Source organism: Trichinella spiralis (genome assembly GCF_000181795.1).
Source record: "Trichinella spiralis strain ISS 195 chromosome Unknown Scfld9, whole genome shotgun sequence".
Lineage (NCBI taxonomy): Eukaryota > Metazoa > Nematoda > Enoplea > Trichinellida > Trichinellidae > Trichinella > Trichinella spiralis.
In genome coordinates this window covers 4,107,673-4,125,597 of record NW_003526948.1, presented here as the reverse complement: position 1 = coordinate 4,125,597, position 17,925 = coordinate 4,107,673, and the positions used below count along the sequence as shown (strand labels likewise).

Here is a 17,925-nt window from a genome sequence, read left to right as displayed (position 1 = left end):
AATGAAATGTAAACCGATTTGTGCGTAGAAAAACGGTGTTTCTCTGTCTGGTCAAATAAGATAACACTATACGCTTAGCGATGATTCGGACCTGATAAGTTGAGAATGAAATTGAATGCCATAAGGCAAGTGTAAATTGCAAAATTTTATCTTCTTCTCCAATTAAATCTAGATGATTACCTGAAATAGCAAATTGAAATATGGATTTGTTCAAAACCTTCAATGTTCAACTATATGTAATTGAGAATTGTGCTGTAAAAGTATTGCAAGTTTTAAACATCTTCAAATTGAAAAGTGCTTAAATACTTAAATATATTTGCATTCATAGCAAAACATCAGGAAAATAAGTTTCAGTATTAAATTTTCACCTGAATGTAGCATCATCTTACCTTGTTCACTTTGGTTACGCATCGCCACCGTTTATCGAACAGCACCATAATGAAATAATAACTAACATGTGTATTGCTTAGTAACCTTCTTATCATTAATTTGGCGAATTAAATAATGTATCTTACTGTATCTTCAATTATTAATTATTTTTCTGTGATTTAATTTTTGAAATATATATTAACTTAGTACTTTAAAATTTTTTTACTTTTCTTCATTTTATCTTTTTTATTTTCAATTTTTGCGTTTTTCATGTTCTCATGTAAGATCAAACTGTCTGCTGGAAATACATCATTTATGTGAAATGCGACTTTTATTTATTTCACTGACAACGTTGAAGCTGTGCTGCAGTCAAACCGGCCATTATCAGTTAGATTAATACCTGCAGATTTCCATATACTTTTAATTCACTACTTGGCAATTCATGTCTGAATTCCAGATTTATTTTAATGTCGTTAGTGATTTTTGCCTTTTGTGCTTGTTTGCGCACAACGAGACGTCTATTGATTTTTCGTCAAGTTTCATATTCCCGCGTCAACTCAACAAAAAGGTTAACCTGATTAGCAGATACAATTTTGAAGTAGTCGCCACATATGCACTTTCCTTACACGGTTTCCCAGTCTTGCACCCATTTTCCCATCAAAGGTTCCCTACTTTTTCATATGCAAGTTTCTCTGTCAAACGTCAAACTGGCTGTCTCTATGACGCGCCTTGTTCGTCCAGTTTGCTTGATTGATCCCTATATAAATCGCACTCTTACACTGAAAACCTCTTCGTCATCTTCCCCTCCTCGAACTTCCATTTCAGGTCCCAACTCCGTCATACACCCACCATTCCTACCATCTCATCCCTCAGAGCCTCGGTCAGTCGATTTCTTATGAAATTGCAGCAGGAAATGTTGCTCTTAGCAGCTTACTTTGATTTCCTGATTTTTACGTCACTGGTACTCTCATAAAAGTCAGAATGTGCTTGAAATTGCACGATCAGTAGTATTAACTGATGCTGAAGATGCCGCAAAATAGAATGTCTTGTCTTGTGAAATCGTGTGCGGTCGAGCCCTACTTCACCAGCAGAAAATTAATTATATAGTAGAAATGAAACTGAAAGTCCATATTTACAATTTTGCGAAAAGAAACTATATTCTTTCATTTAATGTGAAATATAAAGAGGGTATTTATTTATAAAGAGTGGCGGATGAAGTATAGAAAACATTTATCATGTACATGTATTATTAGACATGACTGTCTGTCAAGGAACAAAATAGTGTCGTTTTTTAATTTAAACAAAATTAGAATCTCAATCACTTTAATAATAATTTTAATAATTTATTAATAATTTTAATTGCATTTCAAATGAACGACACGTTTCGATTCCGTTTCAAACTGAACTTTTATATTGACAAGTCAATATCAATGGAAAAATTAATAAGAATGTACACATTACTGCAAGTCCGTTCAGTCGAAATTCTGTCATTGTATTCAGGAAACAGCTTTCTAGATATTTCACTGCAGTGAAGCTTCGTTCTGCGCTTGTTGAAGCGATTGCGTGAGTGGTGAAAATCTGAAAGTGTAAGGAAACGATCGGGTAATAATCGTTGTTGTTCAATTTGGATGCATACTTAAATCAAATGCCAAAAATGCAACATTTGTTAAAAATCCCGTATGCTAGTAGCGTTTTGAGGAAATTACAGATTGGCAACTTTCCTATATATTAAGTTAGGCGCAATGCGCTAACTTAACAGGCAATTTATACCATTGCAGTACCAAACGCACTGTGCAGTGTGCTTTGAAAATATCCATAACAATGTCATTCATTGCTCTCACCATCGACCACTCACAAAACGTTGAAATGTTTTGTTGAACGTGGATATTTTTCGCAAAATAGCGAAGGCAGGAAAATGCGATATAAGTGGGAAGAAAAAGAAAATAAGTAAAACATCTATTGTAAATAAGTATGCAAGGAAAATGATTTTGTGTAGGTTTATCGCAAATGCTTGAATAATCAGAGCAAAGAGCATCTTCTTCAAAAAAAATTTCTTCCTGCCTTTTCTTCATCGCTTACAGCATCCTGAATCGAATCAGGCAGCTTCCGGAAAAAAATATCCTAAACACTATCTTTTTATTAATACAAAACTATAACAATGAAAAAAAGTTTGCATTAAAAAAAAATTTTTGCTGATTTTCGAAAATACAACCAAGTTTATAGATTATAAAATTGTTCAGATTTTCTGAAAAACTTTTCTTCCAAAAATTAACTTTTTAGACAGCAATCCATCGGAACAAATAACGGAGTACAACAAACGTACTCTGGCTGTTCACTGATGTGCAGTTGTCGAGATGTCAGGAAAAAAGTGGGAAGAATACCTCTGTATTAAGATAGGCAACATGTCAAATTTAGAGGTCTTTTATTCCACAACTACTAAGTAGCTTCAGTTGAAATTATAAAAGACACGTTCTTTCATTAATATGAAACTATAACAATGAAAAAAATTCCAAATTTTGAAAACAAATTTTTAGCCGATTTTCGCTAAAACAACCAAGTCTATAGCCCATGAAATTTTGCAATTTTCGAGAAAAATATTTTTCTCCAAAAATTAATGCAATTGATTTATATCGGTGAAGATTCAGTTGCTAACTATTATAAAATTATCCGGCACTCAACTGATAGTGTATTTGTTGAGATATGTTTAAAAAAGTGAAAATGAAATAATATTTTAAGCGAGTCGAAATAAAATAGAATGAAAAATAAAAGTCTAATCAATTTGCATACCAAATGGTTCCACTAATTTTTACAACGGAACTATCAATATTTTCTTCTGAAAGAAGGCACTTATTTTAATAAAAATTATTCCTCTTTTTCATTTATACAGCAGTAACTTACAAAATTAAGTAAACTTTGTTCACTGAATTTTTTGACTGAGTATAATTTACAGAAAAGAATTTTTCAAAATTATCACATTAGCAAGCTATTTTCGTACAATGTGCGAGTCCTTTTATTCCATAAATTTCAAATGCTCAAACCGTAAGCTTTATCAAATTTCTCGAAAAGTCATCGATTGCAGGTTATTAAAAATTTACATACCTTTAATTAGCACAAAATTGATTGCAGCTATCGTTATATTCTTTTACAATGCGGCAAAGTTTTTGACAACCATGTAATAAGTTTAACTGTACATACTATGAAGATTCGAAGATATCTATTAAGATTCGAAGAACCACCATGCATGCGCCCAATAGTTTTGCATGAAATGTGAATTTATTTAAGTTCCTAGCATTTGCAATAATGTTTAACCTTGCGGGAGTATATATTGCACTGATTATGCAAATCACCATTGCATCGTTATTACTTTGTGGATTTAAATTCAAGTAGCCACACATTTGGTATCATTCAGAAATTTAATATATAAAAAAGGTGGTAACGGGAACCACATTCCATGAAATGTTTGCTTTATAGCAAAGTAAACACTTACAACGAATAAGTTTTGATTCTCAGCAATAAATAATTATTTAACACCTATAATTTGAGAAATTCAATTTCATTGATCGTAAATAAACGATAAATTAGTAGAATTGTAAAAAGTTGGAGCCAGAAATGTTTCATATACAGAAATTCTTCCATTGGAAGAGAATTACTGATGAGTGAATTCAGCATGTATTTAGATAGGGAGTAGACAAATTTAGAGCCAATTTTTTCCACAATTGTTTAGCTTGAGTTGAAAGTCTAGACTCTAGAGTATAATTTCTTTTAACAATATGAAAGTATAACAATCAAAAAAATTCCAAATTTTGAAAACAAATTTTTCGCCGATTTTCACAAAAACAACCAAGTCTATAGCCCATGAAATTGTGCAATTTTTGAAAAAAATTTTTTTCTCCAAAAATTAATGCAATTTATTTATATTGGTAGAGAATTATTCGTTGACTATTGTAAAATTATCCTGACCTCAACTGATTGCGTATTTGTTGAGATATGTTTAAAAAATGTAACCAAAATAAGATTTTAACGCAGTGGAAATAAAGAGAAATGGAAAACAAAAGATGAATAAATGTGCAAATGGAAGGGTTTTATTATTTTTACATCGGAACTTTCAATGTTTTCACCGAAAAAATGAATTTATTTTAATAAGAATTATTCCTAATTTTCAGTAAACATCAGTATCATTCAAAATTAAAAATTTTGTGCACTGAATTTTTATCACTTATTACAATTCAGAGATAAGAATTTTTCATCAATATCACATTAGAAAGCTATATTCGTGCAATATGTCAGACTTTTAATTCTATAAATTTCAAATGCTCAAACCGTATGCTTTATCAAATTTCTCAAAAAATCATCGATTGCGGTTTATTAAAAATTTACATACCTTTAATTAGCACAAAATTGATTGCACTTGTAATTCTATTCTTTTACAATGCGGCAGAGTTTTTCCAACCATGTTATAAGCTTAACTGTACATACTGTCGGATAACTATAGAGATTTGATGAACTACCATGCATGAGCGCAATAGTTTTACAGGAATTGTGAATTTATTTAATTTCCTAGCATTTGCAATGAAGTTTAACCTTGGGGGACTGCATATTGTACTGATTATGCAAATCAAAATTGCATCGCTGTTACTTTGCAAATTTAAATTCAAATAGCCACACATTTGGTATCATTCAGAAAATTAATACATAAAAAAGGTGGTAACGGGAACCACATTCCATGAAATGTTTGCTTTATAACAAAGTAAACACTTACAACGCATACGTTTTGTTTCGCAGCAATTAATAATTACTTAACAGCTGTAATTTGAGAAATTCAATTTAATTGATCGCAAGAAATCGATAAATTAGTAGAATTGTAAAATCTTAGATTCCAGAAATGTTTTATATACAGAAATTGGAAGTCTCTCCTTCCGTTCGAAGAGAATCACAGATTGGCGATTTCCCCCATGTATTAAGATAGGCAGTAGACGAATTTAGAGCCCGCTTATTCTACAATTATTGTTTGGTCTACTCCCTGAGTTTGCTTCAAAGGCACGCCGCTCGACATTTCATTGGCCTTAAATTTCATTGGTTTTCATGCCGGCTAAATTTCATCAGTTGTTGTTGCGATGAGTTTTATTCGTTGTCGCAAACCTAAATTTTTTTCTGGTTGTGAATTCTAACGCGTGCTATTTGTCAAATTGTGATTTTCTTTAATGGTCGGTTTTCTGATATTCAAAGCTTTACTGTTTTGTGATGTTTATGTAGCGAAATTAATTACAATTAATTATTTAATGAAATTCAGTGAAATGGTGAATCCACGTGATCTTTCTTACTAATAGCATCCATAACTTCTAAATTCAGTTTACACTTTAATTTAAACTTATACTTTAATTAAAACTTTTAAAATTCAATTTAAACTTGTATTTATCTTCATCAAATTAGGAAGCAAATTAACAGAAAGCAAACTATTGAACAAGGTCTTTAAAATTCTCAAAAGTGCACACGCAATAACCGAGTCAGTTTAGCTTTAAGTAAAGCGAATTTTTTAGATCTGAACAACAGTTTTATCAATATAATTATATACAAAAATGAAACCACAGCAAAATTTGTTAAAAAATTATAATTTTCAATTTCTGTCAGCTTTTGAATTTATAATTTAGTTGCCACTATTAAAAAAAATACAGAAGAAAAATAGTAAAGCTCAGAATGAAAAAGTGACCATTAAAAAAAAACCAAAATTTGACAAATAGAATGCATAACAAGGACAACCAGTAAAATTTAGGTTCAAAACAGCGAGTAAAATTCATCGCAACAACAACTAATGAAATTTAGCCGTGGTCTAACCAATGAAATTCAAACCCAATCAGAGTTCTACGCAAAATTGACAACCAATCAAAGTGTGAAGCGGCATGTCTTTGATGTAAACTCGAAATCTACCCCTTATTGTTTAGCTTGAGTTGAAACTCTAGAATATAATTTCTTTTATTAATATAAAACTATAACAATAACAAAAATTCCAAATTTTGACAACAAATTTTTTGACGATTTTCGCAAAAACAACCAAGTCTATAGCCCATGAAATTTTGCAATTTTCGAGAAAAATTTTTTTCTCCAAAAATTAAGTCAAGTAATTTACATCGGTAGAGAATTTTTTTCTGACTATGATAAAATTATCCGGGAAGCTCCTGATTAAGTACTTGTTGAGATATATCAAAAAAATGTAACCAAAATAAGATTTAAATGCAGTGGAAATAAAAAGAAATGGAAAACAAAAGATGAATAAATGTGCAAATGGAAAGGTTTCAGTAATTTTTACATCGGAGCATTCAATTTTTTCACTAAAAAAAGGAATTTATTTTAATAGGAATTATTCCTGATTTTCATTTAAACAACAGTAACTTTCAAAATTAAAAATTTTGTTCACTGAATTTTTTCACTTATTACAATTTAGAGTTAAGAATTATCCTAAATTATCACACAAAAAAGCTATTTTTGTGCAAGATGCCAGTCTTTTCATTCTATAAATTTCAAATGCTATAATCGGCAATTTTATCAAATTTCTCAAAAACACATCGATTACGGGTTATGAAAAATTTACATACCTTTAATATGCAAAAATTTGTTTGCATTTATAATCAAATCACATTACAATTCGCCGTGGTTTCTGAGATGCTTGGAATAATTTTCACTGTACATACTATTGAATTCCTCTAAAGATTCGAACAAATACCATGCATGTGCCCAATAATTTGACATCAATTGTGAATTTATTTAATTTCATATCATTTGTAATGAATTTTCACCCTGGGCGACTACTTATTATACTAATTATGTAAATCAGCATTGCTTCGTTTTACTTTGCGAAAGTAAATGCAAATAGTTGTGGTGTCAATCAGGAGCTTAATCAATTCGAAAAATAGTAACAGGGACTGTATTCCATGAAATGTTTACTTTTCAGCAAAGTAAACACTTACAACGCTTACATTTTGATTTGGAGCAATTAATGATTATTAAACAGCAATAATATCAAAAATTCAAATCAATTGATCGTAAAAATGCCATAAATTAGTAGAAATCCGATAGATTTGATATCACAAATGTCTCATGGGGAGAACTTGGTGGACAACGATGCTATTGGAAGCCAATTAATGATGGGCAAATTCCCTATGCATTAAAGTAGGCAGCAGACAAATTTAGAACCCATTTATTCCACAACTGTTGCGTAGTTTCGAATGGAACTTTCCATGACATTATCGGTATTCATTGTGAATGTCTAGAAATCAAAAAATCTCTAAATTTCGAGAAACGCACGCTCTCCGATGTTCACATACACAACCAAGTCTATAGCTCATGAAATTTTGTAATTTTCTGGAAACACTTTGGAATCCAAAATGGAATCGATGATCATCAATCGGTCGAAAACGATAAGAAAAGTACAACAAACGTATACCGGTGGTTCCCGGTTGCGTCTTTCTCGAGATATGCAGAAAAAAGTGCGAACCGTACCCATGTATTTAGAGAGACTATATTCCATCTTTAGAGGCCATTTATTCCACAACTACTGAAAACTGTGGTTTGAAACTCTAGAAAACACTTTATTATATCAATATGAAATTATTACTATCAAAAAAATTCCAAATTTTGAAATCAAATTTTTCGCCGATTTTCGCAAAAACAACCAAGTCTATAGCCCATGAAATTTTGCAATTTTCAAGAAAAATTTTTTTCTCCAAAAATTAAGGCAATTGATTTATATCGGTAAAAAATTATTCGCCAATTATTATAAAATTATACCGACACCTCCTTATTGGGTATTTGTTGAGATATTTCAAAAAAGTGAGACTGTAATAAGATTTTAATGGAGTCGAAATAAAAAGAAATGGAAAATATAAGATAAATAAATGTGCAAATGGAATGGTTTCAGTAATTTTTACATCAAAACTATCAATATTTTCACCCGAAAATTGGAAGCGATTTTAATAGGAATTATTCCTGATTTTCATTTAAACAACAGTAACTTTCAAAAATTATAATTTTGTACAATGAATTTTTATATAACTATTACGATTCAGAGATAAAAATTATCAAAAGTTAGCACATTAGAAAGCTAGTTCTGTGCAATATCCCATTGTTTTTATTCTATAAATTTCAAATGCTCATACCGGTAACTTTATCAAATTTCTCAAAAAAACATCGATTGCGGGTTATTCAAAATTTATTTACCTTTAATTTGCACACATTTGTTTGCATTCAAAATCAAATCACTTTACAATTCGCCGTAGTTGCTCAGATGCTCAGAATAATCTTCACTGTACATGCTGGTGGATTCCGCTAAAGATTCGAACAAATACCATGCACGAGCCCAATAATTTAATATCAATTGTGAATTCATTTAATTTCATAGCATTCGTAATGAATTCCAACTTTGGGCGAGTACACATTATGCTAATTATGCAAATTAGCATTGCATCGTTGTTACTTAGTGAAAGTAAATTCAAGTAGCCACACATGTGGTATCAATCAGGACCTTAATTAATCAGAAAGATGGTAACGAGGACTGTATTCCATGATATGTTTACTTTTTCGCAAAGTAAACATTTACAACGCTGACGATTTGATTTGCAGCAATTAATGATTATTTAACGGCAATAATTTCAGAAATTCAATTCAATTGATCATAAAAAAAACGATAAATTAATAGAAATCTGATAGATTCAATAGCAGAAATGTCTCATGTGCGGAAATTGGTAGTCAGTGTTGCCGTTGGAAGACAATTACCGATGGGCAAATTCGCTATGCATTAAGGTAGGCAGCAGACAAATTTATAGTCTATTTAATCCACAACTATTAAGTAGTTTCCAATGGAACTTTCCATGACATTATCGGTATTCATTGTGAATGTCTAGAAATCAAAAAAAAATCCAAATTTCAAAAAAGCACTCTCGCCGATGTTCTCATGCTCAACCAAGTCTATAGCTCATGAAATTTGCAAATTTCGAGAAACTTTGGAATCCAAAATGGAATCAATTGGCATCATTCGATCAAAAATGATAGGAAAAGTACAAAAAACGTATACCGGCGGTTTCCGGTCGCGTCTTTCTCGAGATTTCCTGAAAAACGTGGGAAGCATACCTATGTATTAAGAGAGACAATATTTCAACTTTAGATGCAATTTATTCTACAACTATCGAAAAGTTTGGGTTGAAACTCTAGAAAACACTTTCTTTTATCAATATAAAACTATAACAATCAAAAAAATTCCAAATTTTGAAATCAAATTTTTCGCCGATTTTCGCAAAAACAACCAAGTCTATAGCCCATGAAATTTTGCAATTTTCGAGAAAAATTTTTTTCTCCAAAAATTAAGGCAATTGATTTATATCGGTAGAGAATTATTCGCTAACTATTATAAAATTATACCGACAGCTCCTGGTTGGGTATTTGTTGAGATATATCAAAATAAAAAAAACCAAAATAAGATTTTAACGGAGTCGAAATAAAAAGGAATGGAAAGCAAAAAATAAATAAATGCGCAAATGGAATGGTTTCATTAATTTTTACACCTGATCTTTCGATGTTTTCACCCGAAAAAAGGAATTTATTTTAATAGGAATTATTCCTGATTTTCATTTAAACAACAGTAACTTTCAAAATTAAAAATTTTGTTTACTGAACTTTTTTACTTATTACAATTTAGAGATAAGAATTATCCTAAATTATCACATCAAAAAGCTATTTTCGTGCAAGATGCCAGTCTTTTCATTCTATAATTTTCAAATGCTCAAACCGGCAATTTTATCAAATTTCTCAAAAACACATCGATTGCGGGTTATTAAAAATTTACATACCTTTAATTGGCACACATTTGTTTGCATTTATGATCAAATCACTTTACAATTCGCCGCAGTTTCTGAGATGCTCGGAATAATTTTCACTGTACATACTGGTGTGTTCCTTTAAAGATTCGAACGAGTACCATGCATGAGACTAATAATTTAATATCAATTGTGAATTTATTTAATTTCATAGCATTTGTACTGAATTTTCACTCTGGGCGACTACATATTACACTAATTATGTAAATTGCCATTGCTTCGCTTTACTTGGCGAATGTAAATTCAAATAGCCACAGCCAGAAATTCAATTCAGTTGATCGTAAAAAAAGATAAATTTGTACATATCTAATAGATTGAATATGAAAAATGTCTAATGTCTAGAAATTGGCCGTTGGAAGAGAGTTACTGATCTGCAAATTCCCTATGTATTATGATAGGCAATAGACAAAGCTAATTTAAAGCGCATTTATTCTACAACTATTGGGTGGTTTCTAATGGAATTTTGCATAACATTATCCGTCATCATTGTGAATATCTAGAAATCGAAAAAATTCCCAATTTCGAAAAAAGGTCTTTAGCTGATTTTCGCAAAAACAATCCATTCTGTGGACCATGTAATTTGTAATTTTCGACAAACATCTTGGAATCTAAAAATGGACTTTATGATCATCAGTCGATCAGAAATTATTAGCGAAGTACAACAAACATATTCCCGCTGTTGCTAGTTGCACAGGTTCTCGAGATATCCCAAATCAAGTGGCTCGCTTAACTGTATATTGAGATAGGCAAAGTGCCAACTTCAGAAGCCCATTATTCCACAACTACTGGACAGATATTGCCCAAACTCTGCATACTATTATGATTTATCAATGCAAATGCCCAACAAGGAACGTTTTTTATTTAAAATGGACTTCACGATCATCAATCAATCGGAAACGATCGGAGGAGTACAATAGACTTATCCGTGGTAATCACTGGTATTGATTGGTAAAAGAATCACGCACATCACCCACATTGTGGGAAATGTGAACGTTCGCCTCTTCATCCATGGTCTTGAATGCAAAATTTTACACGGTTATGTGGAACGGAAAGCTGGCGTTCAGTGGAACTGTCCCAACGATGCTATCAGTGTTATCCTGCGTGGTGGTGGTGGACCAAACGTTACGCGCATGGCGACGGAAAAGCCGCCAAACGTAAAAGGCGTGAAAGCAGCGCAAGAAACCGCGCAACAGCAACTGACCAATGATCCCCAAGGCGGTCTGTGAATGAAATGTGAACAACAACAAAAGCTGAACGTCGCCTGTTGGCTGCTTTATTGGATATCAGAAGCTCAGGTAAAATAGCGTACCGCGCTGACGGACAAAAATTTCTCAATGAATATATCACTATCAAGAACGGCAATATGGGCTGTCCTGCCGAGCAGATAAGCGGAACCGGTGTCAATCACTGGTGAATGCATCACTGTGTAGCGAACGGTCAGAGTGCGTCCACTGCGAACGACAGGTTCGAGCAAATTTTTCACCATTTCTCCGTATACCGTACCTGAACAAAGAGAACAATGCCCTGAAACAAAGGAAACGAAAAATATTTCTTCTCTAGTTCACTCAATGAATTTCCAGCCGTGTGAATGGATTTGGTGGTCTGTATCAGAGCGGAATGCAACGGAACGTAATAATCATCCGGCGATCCAACCAGTAAAACATATTTGAAATATTCAAAACCTGCAACACGGAAATGATGATCATCACCGTTGTGAAGCTTACGGTGACACAGAATCGGTGCAGATCCCATTTGAAAAGTGAAACAAATTCATCATTCAATTCATGCATTTTCAAAAGGAAAAAACAACACAGCACCACTGAGCGAAACAGATGAACCCCGCACACACTTACAAGGCAGCTTGCTCAGTTGGTAAAGAAAGCACTGACGCAGGTCAGCGTTGTCTTTCATGGTAAGCTGACGAAGAGAGCCGGACTTTTTCCATTTCTGCATGAACCACAGTCCTGTGGGAGATGTTGCGCACAAATTCACCACTGTTACATAATAAGGAATATTGACCGATTAAACCGACATACCGATATTGACGAAACTGCTTTTGTTGTAAAGCACCCCGCAGTGTGGACCGTTCAACGAGAGAAACGTGTGCAACCGAGGTAAGCAGGACTGCAGTCTGGGATCGGCGAGTGCGGAACGAATAATTATAGTTCCCAACGAATGACCAATAAAACTAAGTGGAGAAAAAAGAAAATTTAAATTACAAGAAAGAAAAAATACGAAAATTATCTTGAAACAGAAACCGAACACCGTTCACAGGTAGATTACAATTTTTATACATCGGTTAATCTATCTGTACACTGATTTTATACTGAAACAGAAATTTTTCCAACCATTCATTGATCATGGATTGAAATAAATTGAACAAATTGGACAAAAAATTATACTTGACAAAAGAAAAAAAAAACAAAAAAGAAAGCTGTGTGGCGCACCTGATTCGCCTAGGCAACTGCGGATATTGAGAAATGTGCAAGAGAAGCTCTTCGACAAAATTACGCGTCATCAGTTGGAATTCTTTGTACGTAGTATCCATTTGATTCCTTCTCGACATCAAAAAGTCAATATTCTCACCAGGCAGATTCAGTTGAATGAAAAATTTGACCATGTTCAAATCGCATGGCGAACCTGGACAACGGACACAAAATGAAGAAAGCGACAAACTTCGGAACAACTGAAATGACAAAATAGAATATACCTTCGAGACCGTGCACGCAGACAACGAGATGCAAATTCGAACTGCTTCTATCAACGGCAGTCGGCGAGACAAAATAATACCGCTGTAAAGGAAGCGTCGCGAAATCGCTGGCCAACCAGCCTGAAAATCCATTATCTCGCAGTACTTTCCTGCACTTTTCTTTTGCCTCAGCATACCTGGAAATATGCAAATCTATATATATATATATATATATATATATATATATATAGATATTTTTTTCTTTCTACATGAGCAAAATAGTTAATCACTTTGATTCGCAGAGAGAAGGAAAAGAAAAACGAGAAAGAGAACTAACATTAGCAAAGACTGATCAACAGATGAGCCGGATTCATATGTTGAAAACAGATCACTGCGTTTGAAATGCAATACCGACTGTTCGCATGAATTTTCCAACATTTCATCACCTTTTTCCGAATAATCATCATCACCCGAAACTAAAAAAAGTAAAACAAACAAATAAATATCTCAAAATATTAATATACTGATCGAGTGATTCGGAATGCCAACAGTAAACAATTACCACTGATCACAGGGTCCGAATAGAATTTCGTAGCATCCGACAGAAGAACTTGATGCACTTCAGATTGGTCGTCAGCCAAATTCGGCAAACTGGCACAGGTGAACACTTTTCCACCAAAGCAGAGTCGTTTGAATTTCAAATATTGCGTTTTGATCCTTTCAAAGCAGGGAAATTTTCGCAGCGCCGAAATCTTCTTCTGATCCCGCGCATCCAGGGTGGGGCTTTTTCTGCAGTTGAAGCCCCGTTGATTGTCCGCAAACGGACTCCGCTTGAATGGGAAAGCTTTTGCAATCGATGCCGGCGATCCGGAACCAGTAGACCAAGATGCGGTCGGTTCGAAGCGTTCTTCCAAAAATATCGGCATATTGCAAGCAGTGCCGTCCAACGTGAGGCAGTGGATCTGCAATTCCGGCAGCAACTTGAAATACGACGATCGACGGATAATGTCTGCCCATTTCAGTTGAGCAACCGCATCTTGACTGAAAACGACAACGCCCTTGTTGAATCAAAAGTCAATCTTCACATTATTCATACAATTAATTATTAAAAATACTCACGCTTGCTCGTCTGCATTGAACAACGCTTGCGAGGAATTTTCAGTAACCAAAACTCCGTCGGCAAAACGTTTCACCTGAAATATTCGACAACGCAAAATACAGACCACGCCAAGTTCGGGAACAGCACAGTGAAAAAAATACCCTGGAAGAGTGATGCTCAATGGCCAATTTTTGAGTAACGCCAGATGAAAATCGAAACATTTGCAAAAAGCGTCTCCAAAGACTGTTCAAGCTATTGGACAAGAAAACAATTTGACTAACGCAAATCACTTTCGTCTCCAAATCGCACGTGCAACAACTCAAATTTTGTTCCATCATTTCAAACTTTTTGGAACAGTTTAACGGTTCTGAACAAATTAATCAAGAAACGAGACATTAAACAAAAAAGATATATACATAAATTTATGTAACAATTACGAAAATTAATATGATCTCGACGTGGTAAATATGGTAACAATTGTAACAATTTCGATTGCAGCGCTCCATAAGCATTCAACAGTAAACAAAACGCGCTAATATACGCTGTAATAGGCACTTCTTTTTGAATCGGCCTTTTCTGAAACAAGAAAAATAAACTAAAGCTCTGTTAAGCTTCGTTAAATATTACTGTTTTCATTCAATTCATATAAACTAAAATGAAATAAATAAATAAATTATATATAACAATTAACAAAAACGATGATGTACAGTATGGTAATAAAATGAGATAAATATTTATTACGCACGAACAGAAGAAAATGACGTCAAACGTAAATAACATCGAGCGTCATTTTCAAAGCTATTCGCGTCTAATTAGTGACAGATAATCAATATTACCGAATTTTTCGAAGCAACAGAACTCTGCATAAGTTGTCTATATGACATCACGTTCGTTTCTTCCGAAAACCAACCGCTACAATTCAAAATTGAAAATTAACCTAGAAAATATGGAAAAATAAAATACATACTTTTCAGAACAACTATTTCGAAAATGATTTTCAAGAGCTTTTGTGGGCAATATATTGACCGATATCAAAGAACAATGGACGGTAAAACTGACGGCACCCAAACACTGATAATCAAACAACACCGGTCGATGGCAATGCAAGCCTTTGGACAAACTGAAATTCAACACCAGATCTCTCTTACTGATCTGCTTAAACATATCCACAACGTCGTCGAAATTTTTATTCAAAACTCCATCCTTGCCAATGTGCCACAATTCCAAACTCAAATTAAACTGAACTTTATCTTCTACCTGTTGAAAAAAAATTATTAAAAATCAAATATTAGCGACGGTTGAAAAAGATTTAAAAAGAAAAAACATTCTCCAACAAATGACCATCACTTTTGTAAAATCAACAGGAATGTGAATCCAATATTCGATCACATCGGCAAATTGAACACACCGGCAATTTCTGCTAACTTCAAAAGTTGTACCAATTGCTGTATCTTTCAAAACGGTACCCGGAAAGAGATGTGGAACTAAAACATATTTCAATTTAAATAATAATAATAATAATATACCCAAAGGGAAACAACAATAACAACAACATACTTGCTGGTTTAGAAACTTGTATTTGCATTTTTGAAGCCAACTTTTTTGCACACTGCAATTGACAACGAATGTGATAATATCTAAAATGTTGTGAAAATTCAAATTTCATCACACACACACACACACACACACACAGCAACAGCCGTTGTACAAGTAGAATTCAGTCAAAAATAGAAAACAAACGTTTCACATTTTACCCGAATAATTTCAGTGCCATATTGCGAAGCTTTGTCAATTCCAATGAAAGTTTAACAGACGATACGAATACATCATCGGCAACCATCGCTCTTCGATATTTGATTAACTGATCCAAATAGGTAGATAAATTCTAAAAATAAAAAAAACATACTCTGTTCACAGCAGTATAATTTACAAAAGCATAAATTCATTCTATGCATAAATGTGCAACAACGCATTTAAAACAATGAAATAATAAGTATGAGAAAAAAACAATATCAAAAAAACAAACTGCCACATGAGTAAAAAACTCTTAAAAAAACAGTTCCTATTACATGAAATATATAAATTTCAAAAACAACTGATGATTTCTAACAACAATAAAAGTATAACTAAACGAACAATTGATACCGTACAAAAGTATATTACTTCATATAAAACAACTGTTGTAAGGAAAAAACGAGTATGGATAAAATAAAAAATAGTATTCTGAACTACTGTAATAAAAAAAATCAAGTTCTCTTATCAACAAACAACAATGAAGCAGTTGAATATCATAAAAAAGTTCATTTCTCTGAAGTTTGTACTGTTATTCGAATTAATAAATGGTAACTAATTTCGAAGCAAATTAATTTCAAACACAAATGCGAGAGAATTTTTTCAATAAAGTTCGAAGAAATTGATATGAGTTCATTTACCAAATTAAAAATACAAATTTTACTTGCATTCTTAACATAGTTTCTGCCATCTGCCGAAGTTATGACAAGTAAGCATTTCACTTTCTGTTCAAAATTACTGTAATTTATAAGAGTAAGATAAATAAGATGCGAATCAACAAAGTAATGACATCCGGGAAATAGCTGTAGAAAAGTAAATAAAGTGAAATTACACGGTAAATTTTATTATGCTGTCATATAAATGGTTTTGTTTTAAACTAATAACGGCCTGTATAAAATAACAATTTACAATTCAATGTGCATTACAGTAATCTGGACACAATTATTTATTGTCAGGTTGTTTACATATGCGTATTGTTATATGTAAATAAATTGAAATATAGCAAAATCTAAACTAATTATACATAAAGCATTATTTGTGTACAACGATTAATTTTATTAAATATTATTACCTTACTTTGTTATCAAAGCTCCTGCTTCTTACTGTAGTCTAACCAGCTGTAATGCTAAACTGTATATTGACTGATGAGTATTGTATTGTATTATATTATATTATAATTTTATAACATTATTACACAGAACTTGAGTAGTATGTTATATGTATGATACATTAACACATATGATTCGTTTTTGAAGCGTTTTAATTAATTTGTTTAGCGTTTTTTAACAAAAAAACGTTTTCATTTGTGAAAATACATTAAGTTCATAATATCAAAAGTCAAATGGTTTAAAATGTTTTTTCTTTCTAGTGCAGTATGCTGAGAAGTTTATCAGACGGAAATTTTATCATCAAATTGAAAGAAGGCGAAGAAACGATACTTGGTCGAAATCTGTTGACTCGAATTCGAGATATGCATTGCTCACGTAAACATGTTTCAGTTAAACTTAACAACAAACTTGGAATTTGTGAATTAACCCACACGGGACGTTTCAAAGGTAAAGTTTGTGGCAAGCCGGTACACAACAGTGAAAGCAGATGGCTTTTCCACGGTGATACAGTAGAATTGTTGACCGGAAAGCATATTTTCCAATTTCAGCGGCTCAGTCCAATAATTGCTGAACAAGCTTACTTGAAGAACCTCGAATATGGTTCATGGCAACAGTATGACAGCGTTCTGATTTACAATTTGCAATCGGTTCCTGGGAATTCTATGATTGCTGCCTTCGACCTATTCGGCAGCATTGTTCACGGAACGAGTGGAAATACATATCAAAGAGATATGAACGCCTGGACGATGTCATGTGATAAGGTTATTCCAACGTTGAAGAAACACGTAAAAGAAGGTTATAAGATTGTAATTTTTACGAATCAAAGTGGATTTTCGAAGAAGCAATTGCTTATTGACGATTTTAAGAAGAAAATCGTAGCCATTAATCGGTTTCTGTGTGTACCATTTCAGTGTTTCGCTGCCACTGCCGATGACTGGTATCAGAAACCTCGACCCGGAATGTGGGAATTGTTCTGTCGTATGGGCAATGCAGGTGTGGAGGTCG

At 33.0% G+C, this 17,925-nt stretch overlaps 4 protein-coding genes across 4 annotated transcripts; 2 read left to right on the top strand and 2 right to left on the bottom strand.

The window, feature by feature from the left end:
• Positions 1–1,345: 1,345 nt before the first annotated feature.
• Tsp_05583 (hypothetical protein) lies at positions 1,346–2,197 on the bottom strand. Its single transcript, XM_003371889.1, has 3 exons — positions 2,140–2,197; positions 1,824–2,004; positions 1,346–1,448 (listed from the first exon to the last, which is right to left on the bottom strand). Exons 1-3 carry the CDS (start codon positions 2,195–2,197, stop codon positions 1,346–1,348), a joined length of 342 nt encoding a protein of 113 aa, XP_003371937.1.
• Positions 2,198–11,051: 8,854 nt separating this feature from the next.
• On the top strand, positions 11,052–11,458 carry Tsp_05584 (hypothetical protein). The gene is made up of 2 exons (XM_003371888.1): positions 11,052–11,140; positions 11,188–11,458. Exons 1-2 carry the CDS (start codon positions 11,052–11,054, stop codon positions 11,456–11,458), a joined length of 360 nt encoding a protein of 119 aa, XP_003371936.1.
• Positions 11,459–11,902, top strand: Tsp_05585 (hypothetical protein). The gene is made up of 2 exons (XM_003371887.1): positions 11,459–11,527; positions 11,663–11,902. Exons 1-2 carry the CDS (start codon positions 11,459–11,461, stop codon positions 11,900–11,902), a joined length of 309 nt encoding a protein of 102 aa, XP_003371935.1.
• A 352-nt stretch (positions 11,903–12,254) lies between these two features.
• Tsp_05586 (hypothetical protein) lies at positions 12,255–17,453 on the bottom strand. Its single transcript, XM_003371886.1, has 16 exons — positions 17,352–17,453; positions 16,476–16,614; positions 16,184–16,251; positions 15,775–15,905; positions 15,578–15,657; positions 15,362–15,504; positions 14,988–15,277; positions 14,857–14,932; positions 14,458–14,596; positions 14,182–14,387; positions 14,041–14,114; positions 13,484–13,962; positions 13,314–13,397; positions 12,943–13,118; positions 12,680–12,918; positions 12,255–12,420 (listed from the first exon to the last, which is right to left on the bottom strand). The coding sequence occupies exons 1-16, from the start codon at positions 17,451–17,453 to the stop codon at positions 12,255–12,257; spliced, it is 2,592 nt and encodes an 863-aa protein (XP_003371934.1).
• Between the last annotated feature and the right edge of the window lie 472 nt (positions 17,454–17,925).